Source organism: Squalius cephalus (genome assembly GCF_949319135.1).
Source record: "Squalius cephalus genome assembly, chromosome: 2".
In the NCBI taxonomy this organism is placed as follows: domain Eukaryota; kingdom Metazoa; phylum Chordata; class Actinopteri; order Cypriniformes; family Leuciscidae; genus Squalius; species Squalius cephalus.
In genome coordinates, this window is record NC_137123.1 from 27912175 (window position 1) to 27932154 (window position 19980).

Genomic DNA, 19980 nt, shown 5'->3' on the forward strand with positions numbered 1-19980 from the left:
ATATATATATATATTTTTTTTTTATGAAAGAAACTAATATTTTTATTCAGCAAGGATCTTTTAAATGCAACAATCAAAAGGTATCTTAACAGTAAAGAATTTTACATTGTTACAAAAAAATCTATGCTTAAAAAAAGTGTCACGGTTTCCACAAAAATATTAAGCAGCGCAATGGTTTTTCAACTGTGATAATAAGAAATGTTACTTGAGCACTAAATCAGCATATTAGAATGATTTCTGAGGAACCCTCAGAAGAACCGCATTACACTGAAGACTGGTGAAAATTCATCTTTGCCATCACAACATTTATTTTTGCTTTTTTTTTGTGGTCTTTTTTCACTTTTTTTTCTCAAACATTTTTAAAATTGAAAAAAAAAATGAGAGTAAGTAAATGAGGACAAGTTTCATTTCTGTGAGACATATCCCTTTAAAGTGGCACCTAAGAATACTGTACGTCAATGATCACCTTAGTTATATTAACATGGGTAGTTAAAGTTGACTGAATGCATTTTAAAATGTCAACAGATTAAATCCTGATGGGGGCTCGCAGTCATGATTTACAGTATCAAAGAGATAATCTGTTATGAATAAGCATTAAACATATGAACCAGGGAGGCAGAAAAGGGAGGCAGAGAAAATACCTGTATGTCACAGATGGAAAGCTAGAGAGAAATGGAAATGAAAAATGTAACAGGTGTGCAGTAAGGATGACTATCAGGTTCATGTCAACACTTCTGTGCATGACTGATGATAAGAGATGGGTTGCATTAACAGGAAAGTGTGCAAACTATTTGAAAGGAAATGTGATTCAAAGTTACATATTTGGTCATTCAGTTTTGAACAAAAACCTGGTTTCCCTTTTTAAAAATTGACTTTAAGAAAAGATGCATTGATCAGTTGTATGCTTACCAGGTGGCAGTGGTCATGTATTTCCTGGCCAAGAGCTCCAGAACGTAGTGGGTGGCTTTACAGGCTGATTCTCCCAGGACTGTGCCCACACACACTGCCAGCTCCAGCTCATTGCCTCTGATCAGAGACGCCATAGCCAGCTGACACAAGGAGATAAAAACTCCTTATCTAAACACTCATAGAACATCATACATCACTTGCCTAACATGACTATTACACTAAACAAATCAAGCATATTTTAAGGATCATTAAGATTTTTATGACAATTAAACATATTTCTCATTCAGTTCTCGTTGCTATAAAGGCAAACAAGTATTTATACATTGCGGTAGTAGTTTTTGTACTACCTTTAATTTATACTGTCTGACATATGCACTAACATTCAAAAGTTTGGGGTCAGTAATGTCTTCTTTCTTTTTTTACATTTCTTTTATTTAGCCAGGACACACCAAACTGATCAAAAGTGACAAACAAATACTTTTATATGGTTACAATGAAAATCTATTTTAAATAAACACTTTTCTTCTGAACTTGCTATTCTTCAAAGAATCCTGGAAAAATGTATCACAAAAATATTGAGCAGCACAACCGTTTTCAACATTGGCAATAATAGGAAATGTTTCTTGAGTAGCAAATCAGCATATTAGAATCATTTGTGAAGGATCATGTGACTGACTGGAGTAATGATGCTGAAAATTCAGCTTTGCCGTCACAGAAATCAATTACATTTAAAAAAATATTAAAATAGATTTGATTTAAATTCTACTAATATTTCACAATATTACTGACCCAAAACTTTTAAAACGCAGAGCAACTGTCTTGAAAATAATAGAAATAATAATTTGTATTAAATTGTCCAAGAGATATTAATTGTCCTTGCTTGGTTTTATCGTGTTATTTAATTGTCTAAACATTGACATGATATTGTTAGAGGTTCGTCTGATTTTAAATGTTGCTATTGGTGTTCAATCATATCTCTCATTATTGTGAGCTTACTTCTGTGTTGTCTACAGCTAGATGACAGCAAGCTGCCAACACAGCACGGCCATCTTGGAAATACCACTCAGCCAGCTCTTTACATACTCTGTGCAACATCCTAGACAAAGGGAGTGGGTAAGAAAAAGAGAAAACACTGATTTCGTGTGAAACACTTGATTTCGGCTAAAACTAAGTATAACTTACCCGCAGTATTTTTCTATGTTGTCATTGTCTGAGTTTGCGGCATGGTTTATAGATGTGATTTGAGGACCATGGATATTGCCTTCACAAGCACCCTGATAAAACAAAGTGCATGCTCATTTATAATATATAGGGCCAGATTTACTAAAAGATTGCACCAATGCAAATCCTCTTTCGGCGTAATTTTGTTTTACTTAAGACACAGTGAAAAATTAGCGCTCAAAAGGCGTTATTTTTGCAGCTGACCTTAAATAATTCACTTTAAATGAATCATGCAAGGTGATTTACTAAGGTTTGCACTAGTCTATTTACTGGTATTTGCGCCATTATTTACCGTATAAAAACCAGATGCTAATTTGCGCTGCTCCTGGTAGTTAATTTGCGTGTCGTCAGTAGATCACACGCAGAACTCTCCACTCCCATCGACGCTTTTTGGAAGCTCTTATCGGCGCTAATTTGCCCTGTTTATTAAATCTGGCCCTTAGTCTCATTTATTATGAAACTCAACACAGAGGTTCACAGTCTTACAACAACTCTCTAAATGGGTAAAAAGATAACAGTGCCCTGTACCTGAGCCACCAGCACAGCTTCCTTCAGCTGACCTCTAGAGGTGAAGAAATTCACTAGCTTTTTCACCTCACCAGTGGCGATGCAGTATGGGATGACATCATCATTGCCTTCTTGCATGAGCTGGTCTGCTCTCCTACATTGAGCAGTTAATAAATGGTGAAAAACTCACAACATCGGATTTATAAATGCAGAGCAGTATATGAGATACCTTTGCATGAGCTTTTTCCAGTATTTCATGGAGACACCAGGGGCCACAGAAAGAGCCTTCTCCCACTAAACACATAAAACAACATAAACATACAAAAATCATCAGAAAATTACATTTCTGAAAGAAAAAAAGACGAATCTTCTATTTTCTCATATATTATGTTTTTTTTTCTTTTTTAAAGAAATCAATAATTTTATTCAGCAAGGATGCATTAAATTGATCAAAAGTAACAGTAAAGACATTTATGATGATTTACATTTCAAATAAATTGTTTTTTTTTTATTCATCAAAGAATCCTGAATATATTGTATCACTATTTATTTAAACAGCACAACTTTATTTCAACATTGATAATAATGAGACATTTATCTTGAGCACCAAATCAGCATTATAATGATTTCTAAACGATCATGTGACACTGAATACTGGAGAAATAGTTACAGAAAATTCTGTTTATTTTAAATATGAATAATATTTTAGAACAATATTGTTTTTACTGTATTTTTGTTCAAATAAATGCAGCCTTGGTGAGCATGAGAGACTTCTTTCAAAAACATTAAAAGTGCTTGCTGAACCTTTGAACATTGAAATAATTAAGGGGGTCAATTTACCATGTTACTTTAGTGTGATTATAAAGCAAAAACACTGAAATAAAACATTAAACACAACTAATAAACAATTAAAGGAACTGTTCACCAAAAAATGAAAATTATCCCGTAATTTACTCACCCTCAATCCATACTAGTTGTATATATTTCAGCCAAACACAATTGGAGTCATAATAAAAAATATCCAGCTTTGTAATGGCATTGAACAGTCCCCAAGTTTTTGAAGCTCTAAAAAGCGCATCCATCCATCATTAAAGTAATCCATATGACTCCAGTGGCTTAATAAATGCCTTCTGAAGCAAAGCGGTGGGTTTTTGTGAGATATTTTGCAAAAATATACATATTTAAAATTTTATAAACTATAATAACTGACTTCCTTCAACGGCCAAACACGTGTTCACAAAAGAGTCACGTTCCGGCGGAAGAGTGACCTTAGGTGAGAATTGATGAACGCGGAAGCGCAGAGGATAGAGCAAAACAAAACACTGGTCACGAATTAGAAGTCTAAAACTGGAAGTTTAAAAAAAAAATGTAAGAGGATTTCGATATAAGAGAAGAGGAGCTACGTCATAGGTCACCCCTCTGCTGGAACTCGACTCTCTTGTGAACGTGTGTATGGCCGTTGCCAGAAACCAGTGATTATAGTTTATAAAGTATTAAATATGGATATTTTTCTTACAGAAACCCATCACTTTCACTCCAGAAGCCATTTATTCAACCACTGGAGTCATATGGATAACTTTTATGATGAATGTATGCACTTTTTGGAGCTTCAAAAACGTAGGCACTATTCAATGCCATTACAAAGCTGGGAAGAGCAGTATATTATGTATTATAACTCTGATTGTGTTCGGTTGAAAGAAGAAAGTCATATACAACTAGGATGGCTTGAGGGTGAGTAAATTATGGGATAATTTTCATTTTTGGTTGAACTATTCCTTTAAACCCCAACCTATCAGCAAATATTGATATGTGATTAATTAGATTACTTAATCAGCATATTATGTCATTGACTAATTATTATAAAAACATTTTAAAATATATATTGACAATCCAAGAAATTATATATAACATTTCAGAAAAAAAAAAAAAAAAAAAAAAAAAAACTTCAGTAGCTTTTAAATCTTTTAGATTTTACCTCTCCCAGTTCCACCATAAGCTCACAGTATCTCTGAATTTGTCCCAGTCTGATATGGATTTCTGCTGCATTCTTGAGCCTTTCTTCTTTACTAGGGGCTCCAATACCACCCCCAAACTTTGACATCTTTACTATGGTCAGCTCTTGTGCTTCAGACTACAGGGAAGGGACACATGGTAAAATAATTACAAAAAGTAGATACAAACTACAGCAGAAGTATTGAAAACTTAATATGCACCAAAAACCACTATTAGAACGTTACATCACAGTTTATTCACTCACAGTTTTGAAGCGGACCAGGTGTTTCATATGCATGATGCCCTGCCCATAGTTCTGTGGAAGAAGACTATCATCCTGTCCGTTGATTACAGCAACCAGATCCCACAGGTTATGACTCCCTCCTGGTGGCTACAAAGAGAGAGTACATAACCCCTTATTTAGACTTCTAAATAAACTCCTGTGAGAGTTCTGTGTTGAGATTTACTTACTGAGAAACACTCAGAGAACCATCTGAGCTTCTTCATGCGCACGTCGCTAGAGAGTTTATCCAGCTCCTGTTTAATATCTCTGGACACTTTTCCACACAGGAGGGGATGGGCTCCAGGAACCATAGCGCGATCTACACTCAAGAAATACATGTGGTTTAATGTTTTTACAAAACCAGTCCATGCAAACAGTATATAATATGTGCTTTTGTTTTAACCTGTGCTGCCAATGATATCATCCCAGCTGTGGTCAGTAAGGATGTTGACCACTAAGGGAGCAATTAGAGGAGTGAGTGACCAAAGTCTGACCGTGGAATCTCTGGAGCAGGAAGCCATGGTAAATGGACGGCTGGGGTGACATGTTAGACCTGGGGGATTTCATATGATTGACAAAGCTGCATAAATAATGTATCATTACCTTGGAATGACACAAAATAATGTCCCTACTACTGTATGATAAATTCTACTAAAAGACAGTCCTTGGACAAAAAAATAAGTGTTCCCATTACATATTTAGGTCTCTTAACTGTGCAGTGTTCTGCTTTTCCTGTCTACAGAACTTGAATCATTTAACTGTATTTAGATATCACAATGTATAAAATGTATCAATTAAATAAGCCATTTCTTTGAAAAAAGTGCATAAAGGATGAAAGCATAATTTAGTTTGCAGCATATACATTGAATACACTACCATAGACATCAGCTCCATGGTCATATACAGTGTCTAGACAGGTGCCATCTCTGGTGTCCCAGACACGGATGGTGTAGTCCCAGCTCCCTGAGGTCAAAAGGTACGGCACCTCTGTGTTCCACATGAGACCCCGAACTGGAGCGGTGTGGCCACTCAGCACGTTAATGCAAGCATCTTGGGTATAATCCCAGATACGGACAGTCCTAGTCAACATACACACAGATACACATCCATTTATGAAGTTAAAGGTGCACTCAGTCATATTTATGTTGTTTTGGGAACTGACACGTATAGACAAATTCATGCACAAATTCACAGTTACTAGTGCCATAGGAGAAATGCCCTATTCACTGTCAGCCATGATTTATTTCTTCTGCAAGTGAAAGTTTCTAAGATGATATAAATTGGATGATCATGTGATCTCAACACAGAGGCTTCCATTAGGTGAGTTTATAGGCTAATTATATACATACACTCACCTAAAGGATTATTAGGAACACCTGTTCAATTTCTCATTAATGCAATTATCTAATCAACCAATCACATGGCAGTTGCTTCAATGCATTTAGGGGTGTGGTCCTGGTCAAGACAATCTCCTGAACTCCAAACTGAATGTCAGAATGGGAAAGAACGGTGATTTAAGCAATTTTGAGCGTGGCATTGTTGTTGGTGCCAGACGGGCCGGTCTGAGTATTTCACAATCTGCTCAGTTACTGGGATTTTCACGCACAACCATTTCTAGGGTTTACAAAGAATGGTGTGAAAAGGGAAAAACATCCAGTATGCGGCAGTCCTGTGGGAGAAAATGCCTTGTTGATGCTAGAGGTCAGAGGAGAATGGGCTGACTGATTCAAGCTGATAGAAGAGCAACTTTGACTGAAATAACCACTCGTTACAACCGAGGTATGCAGCAAAGCATTTGTGAAGCCACAACACGCACAACCTTGAGGCGGATGGGCTACAACAGCAGAAGACCCCACCGGGTACCACTCATCTCCATCAAATAGGAAAAAGAGACTACAATTTGCACGAGCTCACCAAAATTGGACAGTTGAAGACTGGAAAAATGTTGCCTGGTCTGATGAGTCTCGATTTCTGTTGAGACATTCAGATGGTAGAGTCAGAATTTGGCGTAAACAGAATGAGAACATGGATCCATCATGCCTTGTTACCACTGTGCAGGCTGGTGTTGGTGGTGTAATGGTGTTTTCTTGGCACACTTTAGGCCCCTTAGTGCCAATTGGGCATCGTTTAAATGCCACGGCCTACCTGAGCATTGTTTCTGACCATTTCCATCCCTTTATGACCACCATGTACCCATCCTCTGATGGCTACTTCCAGCAGGATAATGCACCATGTCACAAAGCTTGAATCATTTCAAATTGGTTTCTTGAACATGACAATGAGTTCACTGTACTAAAATGGCCCCCACAGTCACCAGATCTCAACCCAATAGAGCATCTTTGGGATGTGGTGGAACGGGAGCTTCGTGCCCTGGATGTGCATCCCACAAATCTCCATCAACTGCAAGATGCTATCCTATCAATATGGGCCAACATTTCTAAAGAATGCTTTCAGCACCTTGTTGAATCAATGCCACGTAGAATTAAGGCAGTTCTGAAGGCGAAAGGGGGTCAAACACAGTATTAGTATGGTGTTCCTAATAATCCTTTAGGTGAGTGTATATACTTTTGTATTTTACTTTACAAAATCTGTAAATAAAAGGTATGATGATTCTTTGATGAGTCAATTATTCTTTTAGTAATACTATGTTCATTATAATTTTATTTAGTTATACTATTCATTTTTTTCAATTCATTATTCAAGTTTTTATAATTAAGTCTACAAAAAAAGTCCAGAGGTAAATTTGAGAATGACCATTTGTAATGCTATTAAAACATGTACACTCCTGTTTGGGGTCAGTAAGATTTTTTTAATGTTTGAAATGAAAGAAGCCTTCCTGTAATACCAAAGTTGAATTTTCAGCAGCCATTATTCCACTCTTTTGTGTCACATGATCCTTCAGAAATCATTCTAAAATGCTGGTGCTCAAGTAATAATTCTTATTATCATAGTTGAAAATGGTTGTGCTGCTTAATATTTACAATCACTTTCGATCAGTTGAATGTGTCCTTGCGCATCACGCTTGGCATCACGAGCCACCGGTTACACTTGCTGAATAAAAGTGTTCTTAACTTAATCTTAATTTCTTAAAAAAAGACCAAATCTTACTGGCCCTAAACAAAGTGGCAGTGTATATTAAGAGTGTAAATGGAGCTTTTAATTGAGTGATTACCCATCATCTGAGCCGCTGCACAGTATGCCCTCTCTGAGAGGTGACCAACGCACATGGAATACTTTGGCCGTGTGACCTGTAAAGACTTTTAGTGGCTGGTCTGAACTGGTGGCCAAGTAATAGACTCGAACATTCTTGTCTTCACAGCCAGTGGCAATCATATCTCTGCAAGAGTAAAAGAGAGATTGAGAATGAATTAATTATAATTGTGATGGCAAGAGAAAATAATACTGGTAAAAAGGTTCTGTCATCTGTTTGTGTATCTGATTACACACTGATCACATACTTGTTATTTTGACTCCAGTCACAGCCAAACACTGCTGCTGGATGTTTGTATTTGTGCAACACTTTGCCGTCAATGGTTCGAATTATGCTGAAATCACACACAATAAAAAGTACTGTAACAATATCATGTCTATGAGTATGAGGACAATATGGCTTCATTACATGGATGGGCTAAGGCTTGTGGGAATGTTAGGCAAAACTAAAAACGGACTCACCAAAATCCATCTCCACTGCATGTCGCTATTCTTTTGGAATCCTTATGACTCCAAGCAACACAAAAAATACCATTCTTCCCATGCTACAATTCCAGTAAAAAATAAAGATTACGATTGTGCAATCAAAATTCAAATAACAATAGCTATTTAAATCTCATAAATTAGAGTTATTAATTCTAAATAAATAGTATCCTTAAAAAAAATGCTTACCTCGTTAAATCTTGTGATCATTTTTCCCTTTTTAACATCCCAAATAAAGGCGCCATTTCTTGAAGTAGCTCCTGCTATGCAGTTCAAGTCTCCTTTGGTTAACAGTGAAACATATAAATGAAGGAAAGAGTTACACAGAAACAAAACCTGTCTGAAACTGCAGCGGCAACATGGGCTGTTCTAATAGTGTGTATCATTCTTACCAGGGGCCCAGGACAGAGAGTACACCACTCCCTCATTTCCCGGAGATGTGTACACAGCAGTTAAGGTGTTTATATCCCAGACTTTTATCGTCCCATCAAATGAAGCTGTAGCTAGAATGTTTGGGTCATCTGGCTTGAATTTGCAGTCGAAGATAGTTTCAACATGACCCTGTGACAAAAACAATGTCACAAAGTCATAAAAACCTTACATGTTTGTATTATAATGATATAATCATTATGATGACTTCATTGTTATTGTTAACTAAAACTAAAGTCTTAAAAATATTTTAATCGAAATTAACTACGTCAACTGCCTTTCATTAATTTGCAACTACATGTTAAAGGTGCTCTAAGCGATGCTGGGTGACGCCACTTCTTGTTGACGTTCGAAGTATTGTCAAACAAAACGGAGGCTAGCTCGACCCTCCCTCCCCCTCCCTTCCGTGCTTCCTGAAACAGTCATGAAACACCCCCCTTCATGTCCACTCACCACATCCCCCGCACTAACCCCCACCCCCAACTCATTCTTGTCGGTTCTTGGCTGGAACACTGTTTGTTATGTTTCGTGGTCCAGGTTGGGCCAGTTTGTTTTTGTTGCCTGGGCTGTCTACAGAGACCGCATTTTTTTTACAATGTGTTCAGGGGACAGGCAGCTAGTGGATAGTGATGAGATGTTTGCTGTATGTGACAACAAAATTTCAGCCTAAAAAACGTGTGACATCGCTTTGAGCACCTTTAACTACCTCTCATTAATTTGCAACTATATGTCAACTACCCCTGAGTAATTTGCATATACATGTCAACTATCTTTCATTAATTTGCAACTACATGTTAACTACCTCTCATTAATTCACAATTACATGTCAACTACCTCTCATTAATTCGCAACTACACGTTAACTACATCTCATTAATTCGCAACTATGTTAACTACCTCACATTAATTTGCAACTACATGTCAACTAACTCGTTAATTTGCAACTATATGTCACCTACCCACTGATCTATATAATGACATTCTATATAGATCAGTGCACCTACCTCATTAAAGTATTAGTAGACTGTTAGGTTAGGGTTAGTAGAATAAGTTGACGTATTTATATTTATAGTCAGTAGAATGTCTGTTGTGGGAGCATCAAAATAAAGTTTTAATGTTGGGTCGTTTTTGAGTGTCGATCGGCTTATTTTTTTCGGTGTGTTTTGCACCGTTGTCTCTAGTCAGACGCCATCAGCAGCTTTTCGACTGATTCTGCATGTCAAATAGGTGGCGAAGCTCATCGCTGAGAGAGATCACTCTGATTGGCTGTTTCAGCTTAGCGAATCAGTGCACAAGAAAAAAAACTGAACTGACAAAAGCAAATAAATAATGAAATAAAGAGGGAACACACCACAGACACTTGTCATTCTTGTCATTCCATCTAATTTAAACAGTGTATTATTTTTATAATAACCAAGGGCTGACAATGCCAGTGACAACTTAGCAGACATAATTGAAAAAGCTACACAAATATGTCAGTTATGAGCTAGACTGGCGCTGTTTGCTTTGTCCACACAGTTTTAGCTCTTCCAGTGTCCCTTTTTGAATGCAGAACACTGCCACCTTTGAGACTGCGTGAGAGGACATAACTCTCTCATACCAGCGTATGAGAGAGTTATGTCCTCTCACGCAGTCGCAAAACGTAAGTGCCAGCAGTGTCCATCGGCTGTAGTCTGTGCGGTGTTCAAGCGCAGCTTTTTTGAAAGTTGCCACAGTTGGCTTTCATCAGAGCTAGTTCTTTGGCGTCGGTTTGGTGTGTCCCCGCCTTTTGCAGATATTAAGCAGAGAGTATACTAATACTGGTATTTGACATGTAGTTACTTATTATTAGTAGAATGTCTAGAACAGACGATCAAAACAAAGTGTTACCAAATATAAATAGATAAAAAAGCTTATTTTTTTAAAACGTTGCTTTGATAACAAACTGAAATAAAATAAATATTGTATTTTATGTTTACATAGTAAAACTGCTAAAACTAAGACTAAAATTGAAATAAAAATAAATTAAAGCTACATAGAAATATTTAAACAATGCACACAAACAAATAAAAGTGACAGAAGCACATGACCAAATTACTAAAATTAAAATTAAAACTGAAAACATAAAATTAAAAGCTAATTTCCTTTATTCTTTAAACATTTTTATATCTATGAAAAGTGCTGCAATAGCTGGGTGAAAATTGAAAGGAAATACAGTAAAAATTTGTGGTGATGAATGTGGCTAAAATGTTGGGCAGACACAGGATGCTTAATCAGTAGTGAAAGAAAGTAGTTCTGCACATGTCCTGAGATAACCATAAGCACATGTTTTAATGTTATAAACAAAATACATGAGTTCAGACTGTTAATGCAGGGCCACTTCGGAAAATTAGACACCCGAGGTCTGCACATTATGCTTTGTGTTGCGGGCACGTTATCACCTCAGTTGTGCATTAATTTATGATAATTCAGTGGCTTGTTGTCAATTATTTCTTACTTAACCATGGGGTGAAAAGGTTATATTGCATTTTCCGTCATTAACAACAATCAAGGCAACTACAAGAGCTGTTTACCTGAGAAAACAACATGAACTCTTGTTGAACTGATCAGCACTAGGACGGAAGAGCACCACTTCAAAAGCAGAATGACTAATATAAATGCATCATTTTGAGCCATTGGTGCTTACTTGAATGCATCCATTTTATTAATAAGATAACCTACAACTAACTTTTAAAAAATCCCTGTGTAGATATTAAATATAAAAAGTGTAATAATCATTTCAGGGTTTTTCATTGTTTGTTAGTCCACAGGTAACAACGTGTCAGTTTTCCTACCAGATCCCGCAGAAAGTCCCACTTTTTGGCACCCATGTCATACAGTCCTACTCCCCCATCCATGAAACAACAGACAACGTGCCCGGGTGGGAGGGAGAAGGCCTGGTTCTGTGAAAGAGTAGGTGGAGGCACAGCCTCGCTAGTGGAGGAGGTGTAGTGATTCTTGGAAGGGGAATTCGAGCTAAATGCTAAGAGAGAGATAACACCAAAATCAATATGAGTCATTATGATGCCGTACACAAACACATTTACATGAGTGCTAAATGGTGAACATGAAAACACATACATTTCTTTGCTGGCGGGGAATTTAAAACATGAAGTGCATGGAAGCCGGTTTTCTTCAGTTTAAAGTTATCCAGAGGTGTCGCTCTTGATACGTTCCATACTCTTAGCACACCAACTTGAGAATCTTGAGAATTCAATATAATAAGATAAAAAAAAAATGTTTTTTACTGATGTGAATATGCAAATATGACTGATCATTCCATTTCAATCTACACCCCAGCTGTTTTACGTTAAACTGTAAATGTAATTAATAATTAAATGATAGTGCTAAAATCAGATTAAGATTAAAACTACTATTTCCCACTGGCCCCTCTGTGTGTGTTTATCTTACCCCCTGTGATAAACATGCCAGGGGCGCTGGGCACCCAGGCCAGGCACTGCACGGAGGCAGCAGCACTGGGGAAACTAAAGGTAGTGATGCAGCATAGAGACTCAGAGTCCAGCAGTCTAATGCCATTGTGCATGTTGGCCACCAGTAGGTAGTCTGTGCTGAGAGGGTCCCACTCCAGAGCTGTGATGGGGTCTTCCTCATCTGTGCCTTCTAACGACTCGGGCCGCAGTACGTGCTTTTGATTCTTTGAGCCTAAGGTGATGTCATTAAAATAAATTCATGTTATTGTTCAGGTTAGACCTGGGCACTATTATCTCTTTCCCTGCCATTAACACGACTGACACAACACTTTCCTTTAACTCTGTTTCCCCAACAGGGAAGGTTCCGGGAACATTCCCTCAGAGTTATCTGCTCTTTAATAACGTTAAAGCACACAAACATCATTTTGAACTTTTAACTGAAACATTTTAGTTGGATGTAACATTTTATAAATGTTTCAGAATGTTACATTCAAAATTAACGTTCCCATAATGTTTGAAGAACGATACAATGGAATGTTTCTTTAAACAAGAATAAACAATATTCTTGGACGAGTTTTTCATGGACGAGTTTTGGACGAGTTTTTCAGGCAATCCATGTTTTCACTGTTATACAGTAGAGGGAGCAGTTATGCATCTTCTGAAATAGTGCAGCAACCACGGATCCAAAAACAAACAAAGGAGGAGCGGATAGAAGACTGCTTACATGCAATAAGCCAATGTGATTATAATAATAATAATATGTTTTTTTGTTTGTTGGTTTGTTTAAAAGCAGATGCTCTGTTCTTTCTTATGGTATATTGACTGTTTACACATTCATCAAGTTTAAAATGAAAGTTTAGTGAATATGATGGAGCTGGCAGGTAAGTTCTTTAAAAGTGCTGGCGGGAAAAGAGTCGATAATATGAACTGTATCTAATCTGGATATAGTTCATATTATTAGTTATATTGTTGTTGTTTTTAAATCTCTATTGATGTTATGTTAGATTTTTTTATATTTTTTATTAAAGGAAAAGTTCGCCCCAAAATGTAAATTCTGTCATCATTTACTCATTCTAATGTTGTCTAAAAACCTGTATGACTTTCTTTATTCTATTCTACAATCAAAGAAGATATTTGAAAAATGTCTCAGTGATTTGTTAATTTTTTACCCATAAAATGGAATTCACTGATCACCAAAATTGTTAATTTCCTGTCATGATTCCTGTCTTGTGTTCCCCTGTCTTAAAGGGATAGTTCGGCCAAAAATGATATTTAACCCATGATTTACTCACCCTCAAGCCGTTCGAGATCCATATGTCAATCTTTTTTCAGACGAACACATTTTCAGTTATTTTAGAAAATGTCTTAGATCTTTCAGTGGTTATAATGTGAAGCTATGGGGTCCACCTCCTTCAAGTCCCAAAATGTGCATGCATCCTTCACAAAAGTAATCCATCCGGCTCCAGGGGGATAAACGAAGGCCTTCTGAGGGTAATCCGTGCGGTTTTGTCGTAAAAATATACATATTTAAAACTTTATAAACGAAAATAACTGGCTTCCGGTAGCAGTCTACGCGCGTTCACGGAGATGGATGCTGGCGTATGACGTAGAGCAGGGTTCACCAATCTCGGTCCTGGAGGGCCGCTGTCCCTGCAGAGTTTAGCTCCAACCAGCCCCAACACACCTGTTTGAAAGTTTCTAGTATGCCTAGTGAGACCTTGATTAGCTGGTTCAGGTGTGTTTAATTGGGGTTGGAGCTAAACTCTGCAGGACACCGGCCCTCCAGGACCGAGATTGGTGAACCCTGACGTAGAGTTTTGTTTTGCTCTGCTCTCTGGCTGCGCTGTCATGTTCGTTCTACGTCACAACGCTTCCTACGCTACGTCCTACGTCATACGCCAGCATCCATCTCCGTGAACGCGCGTAGACTGCTACCGGAAGCCAGTTATTTTCGTTTATAAAGTTTTAAATATGTATATTTTTACGACAAAACCGCACGGATTACCCTCAGAAGGCCTTCGTTTATCCCCCTGGAGCCAGATGGATTACTTTTGTGAAGGATGCATGCACATTTTGGGACTTGAAGGAGGTGGACCCCATAACTTCACATTATAACCACTGAAAGATCTAAGACATTTTCTAAAATAACTGAAAATGTGTTCGTCTGAAAAAAGACTGACATATACTACATCTCGAACGGCTTGAGGGTGAGTAAATCATGGGTTAAATATCATTTTTGGCCGAACTATCCCTTTAAGGACTTTTAAGTTGAAGTGTTTTCTGTTCCCATTGTTTCTGTGTTGTCTTATTTCCTGTTTCCCTGGTTTGCATTAGCTTCCTTGTTTGTTACAATAGCAACCCTGATTAGTTCTTTATTGTTCCCTCAGGTGTTCTTGTTTCCTTGTCATCTTGTAAGGTTCCCTGTGAATATATAGCCCTGTGTTTTAGTCAGTCCTTGACTTTGCTGTTCGCATTCCTGTTCAGGATTATGTTCCTGCTCCCTGGTGGGATTATCTTTGTTCATGTTTTTCTTTAATAAACATTTGCTGCATTTAGATCCTCGCCTTACCTCGTCTTTGCCATCAATGTAGCACTAACCAACATTCGCCAAAATATATTCTGTGTTCCGCAGAAGAAATAAATGCATAAAGGTTCGGAATGACATGTTCTTAGCATTAACAAATACAGTTACGGTACCTGGTTGAAAGACGGACAGACTGCCATCAGTGTGTCCAAACACCACTTTTCCCTTCTTCAATGGATGCCAGCGGAACAGGCAGATATCCGAGAGGAAACTGTGAGCCTCCTTATGCACAGTGACTCCTGAGTCAGGCCCAGAGATGGACCATATGTACAGAGGACCCCGGTGGGATACGAACGCAACGCTGTCACCTGCATTCCAGCACCAGCTTAGAGAAGCTGGGATACCTGGGAAATATCCATTTAGACAAGTTTAAGACCTCATATGAAAAAGTCATAAACAAAAACAGTTATTAAAATATCTAAGGTTTGAGTTAAAATTATTCAAAACTGTTCATCTTTAGTCTGAGAAAAACTTGCATTTTGAGTGGTGTCTTGAAGAACACATGCTGTCAGGTGGAATATGTGTCTTGAGCTGGTGTGTATTTCTTAGGACACAGTAGGTGTGTGGGCAGTGGTACCTTTGGTGTTATCTAGCCGTGTAATGGCCTTCTGCTCGGCCACGTTCCAAATGATGAGCAGGTTATCAGCACTTGCACTAGCAAACACTTCAGGGTTGTGTGGACACCACGCTATAGCTGTGATTGTCTTCTTGTGTTCAGACATGATCGCTCGCAGCTTAAACTCATTATATATGTGATCAAGCTGGAAAGACACAATTCAATCAGTTAAACAACATAAAAACTCACATTAGACTACATTTGTAGGTTGTAAAAAGGTTAGTTCACCTAAAAATGAAAATTTGATATTTTTAATGAAACCTGAGAGATTTATGTTTCTCCATTTAAAGTCCATTCAACCAAAACTTTGACACTTCAGAAAGTTCATTAAGACAATCCAAACGAATTCAGCTATTTAATGAAGAAAAAAAATTAGCTTTGTATGATGAACAGATTTAATTTAGGATTTTATTCACATATAAACGTTGATCAGTGTGCATACATAGAACACATCTTGTAAAGGTAATGATGGAAATTTCAAAACACTGCTTCATGAAGCTTCGAAACCTTTACGATTCTTTTGTTACGAAGCAATGGTTCGGAGCGTGTATCAAACTGCCAGAGTCACGTGATTTTCAGCAAACGAGGCATCATTACCTCATTGCGGTTTCGAAACGTTTCGAAACACTTCAAAATTTCAATGGTTCACCGCTGGGGGGGGGTGGGGGGTGGATCTCTGTCAACCCAATAAATCATGAGGAGTCACTGAGAACAAATGAACAAGTGCATGTGGGTTTTACCTGATCTCTGATCAGTTTTATACATTTGTAGACTTTTTATTTAGACATTAGTATAATTAAAATGAATAATGTAGTTAATAGTCTCTTATTTGCCTGTTTAGCTGAGCCATTCATAGAACAAACAAAACAAACCCTGACAATTGATAAAAGAATATATAGACACTTTATAATCTTATTCGATGATTAGATAATTGCATTTCACTTTCAATAAAAATATTGCAATAGATCTGTAAAAGGTGTTTTTATGCATGTTTGGCCCGGGGTTTTGTTGCATTTACACTGTTCTGACCACAAGGGGTCACCATGGAGACGAGTGTCAGATTGTTTCGAAGCCTCGATCTGCCCACCACTATGTAAAGGTTAGGGGTTGAGTTATGAGGCAAGGACTCATTGATGCAGAGAAAATGGGTTTTATTTAAAAAAAACAACAAAAAAAACACTACCCTATGGGGAAAAACAAGACTGGCATCTAGAAGCTGTAAAAGGATCAGGCAGGGCATGAACAGTAGATAAGACAATGAACTGACACAGGACTGATAATACAAGGGCTGAATCCGAAATCGCCCCCTAAACCCTCATTCACTATTCTCTACTTTAGTCCACCAATACTGTTCACTTGAAGGAGTGGACACTGAAGGACACTGAAACTGACACAAGACTAGACCAAAGTGTCAGGATCCAGACACCATGCCTCCAACATGCAAGACACAGACATAAGAACGCACTGCCTAGAGAAAAACCCCAAAGCTGTGCGCTCACACAAACACAAAACAAACACATTCCGTTTACCATATTTGTTGTGCTCTATATGTATATGCATTGATCATCATTTATTACTCTCATTGAAACTCTCAGGTTGCATAAATAATATCCTCATTTGTGTTGCGAAGATAAACGAAAACCAAACTTTATGAGTTTGGAACGCCGTAAATTTTAGTTTTTGGGTGAACTATCCTTTTAAGTTAATTTTGTCAATAAAAAAGGAAAGAGCAATTTACTTTATTAACAGTCCATCGTTTAGCCTACTATAATTCATATTCAAACAGTTTGCACTTACTTGGTACACATATATAGCGAGCGTGGCACAATACGCAAACCTGTCCCCACTCGCAGCACACACGTCTTTATTCCAGGGTTGACATCCAGCGGCCAGCAGGCCAACCTGCTTCACCTGAGACATTTTTACCTGGACAAAGAGACAGTAATGGCAATAAGGATCTGTGATGTGGTCCACTGGTCTCAGCATTTATAATAAAAGTACATTGCAGTTGTGAAAACAGACATTAAATTTGGCACGGAAATAAATTTCACTTTATCTAAAAGCATGTTATTGATGTTACTGTGAATGTGAATGATTTATCTATGCATGTTTTTAACTTGATCTTTTTTTTTTTATTAACAAAGTTCGGGAGGAGCACGTTCAGTTAATCAACTGAATTAGCATGACAGGAAGCATACAGTCTCATACAAGCAGACATGCCTCTGTCCCATGACAGTTTTCCAGCATCCCTCCAGTTTTCCAGCCCTCACCTCGGACAACATGCCAAATATGCATAACCTTTACACTATCTAGTGAAATCTACTTAAACCCGCCCCATTCTTACAATCAACTACAATGTCCATTCAATCAACAACAGATAGGTAAACCATGTCCCCACCCTACATTTTTTTCCTGTTTGGAATGGATAAACCATTTCACTCAGATGCACATCACAATACGAAATAAAAGATTTACCACTACTTCTGTTATATTGCAATTTTAACACATCTAATTAGCGTTAATCTTACTATAATATATAACTAGCATCTTACAATAAGCTAAATTTTATAAGTAAAGACTGAAAAACAAACAAACCAGATTGTACTGTAACTGTGTGAAATCTTTAGAAAAAAACAACAACAAGAAAAACAGACCTCAATGTTCTCTCCCTCTCTCACACAACTTTTTGGGCCCATTCATGTGAAGTAAAAAAAACACTTTCAAATGCATGTCTCAAGACACCTGCATTTTGTTCCATTCCGCTTGCACTGCGTCTATCTGTTTTTGAACGCAAGAACGCGTCCTGTGAGAGCGGCCCCTTAGGGTGACACTAGCGAGAAACAACCCTCTGTTTGATCTACCTCTCTCTTCTTTACATTTGAAGTGATAAGGCTACACCAGATGACTTAATGATCGTCACGCAGCTCCTACCTTTGGTTCATTGTGATATTTGCTGAAACAGCACAGGCTTTCCATGTCTGCTATCCTCTCGCCTTGACAGACGCAAAGCCAAACAGGGCTCTGCAATAGCGACTACAAGAAAAATAGCCGTTTCAATAGTCTGTGTGTGACTGTTGCCCAATGTGTGAGTGCATGTAAAAATGGGGGTAGAGAAAGAGAACATGCTCATTGACTGGTGCAGGCTGCTCGTGTGGGAGAGGTGGCTGGAGACGAGAGTGATGGAACAGCTCCCGCCAGTAGCCAGGCAACAGCAAGATCCCTTCATTTAAACTCCCTCACTTACACCCCTCCCTGACATACGCGCAATCACACACCTCATCTCACCCCTGCACAGCCTCCTCGAAGGTGTTTGCTGCTCCCTTTTGCCTGATGATTAACATGCTCCTCTGTCCAGCATGTATACACGAGCACAACACGTCACATGTACAAACTTACACAGCCTACATTGCACATACTGCAAGGTAGTGCACTGCAATTAGAGGGAAAAATCTAATTGTGATTTTACTCATAAAAATGTACATTTAAAATGTGATTTAAAAAACAAGTTTGCTGTGCTTGTTTATAGGGCCACACAATTTGGGATTACACAAATGCTGTGATTATATATCAAAATGGCTATAAAAACAAACAAACAAATAAATAAATAATAATAATTATTTTTATTGTTATTATTACTAAATAAAAATATAAAAATGACTAAATAAAAACAAACAAAATATTACACTTGCAACATTTCACTGTATAAAAATACAATGCTAATATTTAAGGCTGTCGTAATTTCTTCATTTTTCAGATGTTAAAACATAACATTTTATTTTTGACGGAAAACCGCAGGGAGCCCTTAAAGCATCTCATTTGTTGAGCTTCTAAACTCTGGAATAGCCTTTTTGTGGCTGAGACACACACTCTCTCTCTCTCTCTCTTTAAATCTAGATTAAAGACACATCTCTTTAGCCAAGCGTTCACACATTACTTCTCACTAACTTGTACAATGTACTACAATCTGATGAAATATACCAAATACACATGATATTTTTTTTGCTATGAACAGCAGCTACACAAATTGTTCTTCTTTTGCCTTCCATGTATTCAGGCGAATCGATGCAAACAAAGATTTCAGATGACAGCAACTTTGGATCGACACGCAAAACTTGAATTAACCTAATATTGTAATATTTTCCTTATAATATTGCAATATTATCCATAAAGTGTAATCATTATGAGCACAAGTCGGAATTGCTGACTAAAGGCCCGTTCAAACCAAATACGATAACAATAAAGATAACTATAAACGATAACTATATTAGCATCCACACCAGCGCACGATATTATTCTGT

General features: G+C 37.6%; 1 protein-coding gene across 5 annotated transcripts in view; it reads right to left on the bottom strand.

Annotated features, from left to right (window-relative positions):
* wdr17 (WD repeat domain 17) overlaps window positions 1–19980 on the bottom strand; it is a 34772-nt gene that overhangs the window by 5780 nt on the left and 9012 nt on the right. Inside the window, exons 1-23 of one of the 5 annotated variants that reach the window (XM_079850846.1) lie at window positions 18614–18634; window positions 17480–17608; window positions 15644–15827; window positions 15180–15410; window positions 12463–12714; window positions 12133–12255; window positions 11847–12034; window positions 8998–9166; window positions 8795–8883; window positions 8585–8667; window positions 8371–8457; window positions 8085–8249; window positions 5789–5991; window positions 5316–5465; window positions 5101–5231; window positions 4895–5020; window positions 4613–4768; window positions 2867–2931; window positions 2659–2791; window positions 2092–2183; window positions 1906–2005; window positions 910–1049; window positions 642–662 (exon numbers count right to left, since the gene is read on the bottom strand). In XM_079850846.1, coding sequence (XP_079706972.1) covers window positions 642–662; window positions 910–1049; window positions 1906–2005; window positions 2092–2183; window positions 2659–2791; window positions 2867–2931; window positions 4613–4768; window positions 4895–5020; window positions 5101–5231; window positions 5316–5465; window positions 5789–5991; window positions 8085–8249; window positions 8371–8457; window positions 8585–8667; window positions 8795–8883; window positions 8998–9166; window positions 11847–12034; window positions 12133–12255; window positions 12463–12714; window positions 15180–15410; window positions 15644–15827; window positions 17480–17602 — 3011 coding nt within the window. In that variant the 5' untranslated portion in view covers window positions 17603–17608; window positions 18614–18634. Of the gene's footprint in view, window positions 1–641; window positions 663–909; window positions 1050–1905; window positions 2006–2091; window positions 2184–2658; window positions 2792–2866; window positions 2932–4612; window positions 4769–4894; window positions 5021–5100; window positions 5232–5315; window positions 5466–5788; window positions 5992–8084; window positions 8250–8370; window positions 8458–8584; window positions 8668–8794; window positions 8887–8997; window positions 9167–11846; window positions 12035–12132; window positions 12256–12462; window positions 12715–15179; window positions 15411–15643; window positions 15828–17479; window positions 17609–18613; window positions 18635–19980 lie in introns of those variants that run through there. The other 4 variants (XM_079850845.1, XM_079850848.1, XM_079850847.1 and 1 more) reach the window with 4 other exon arrangements.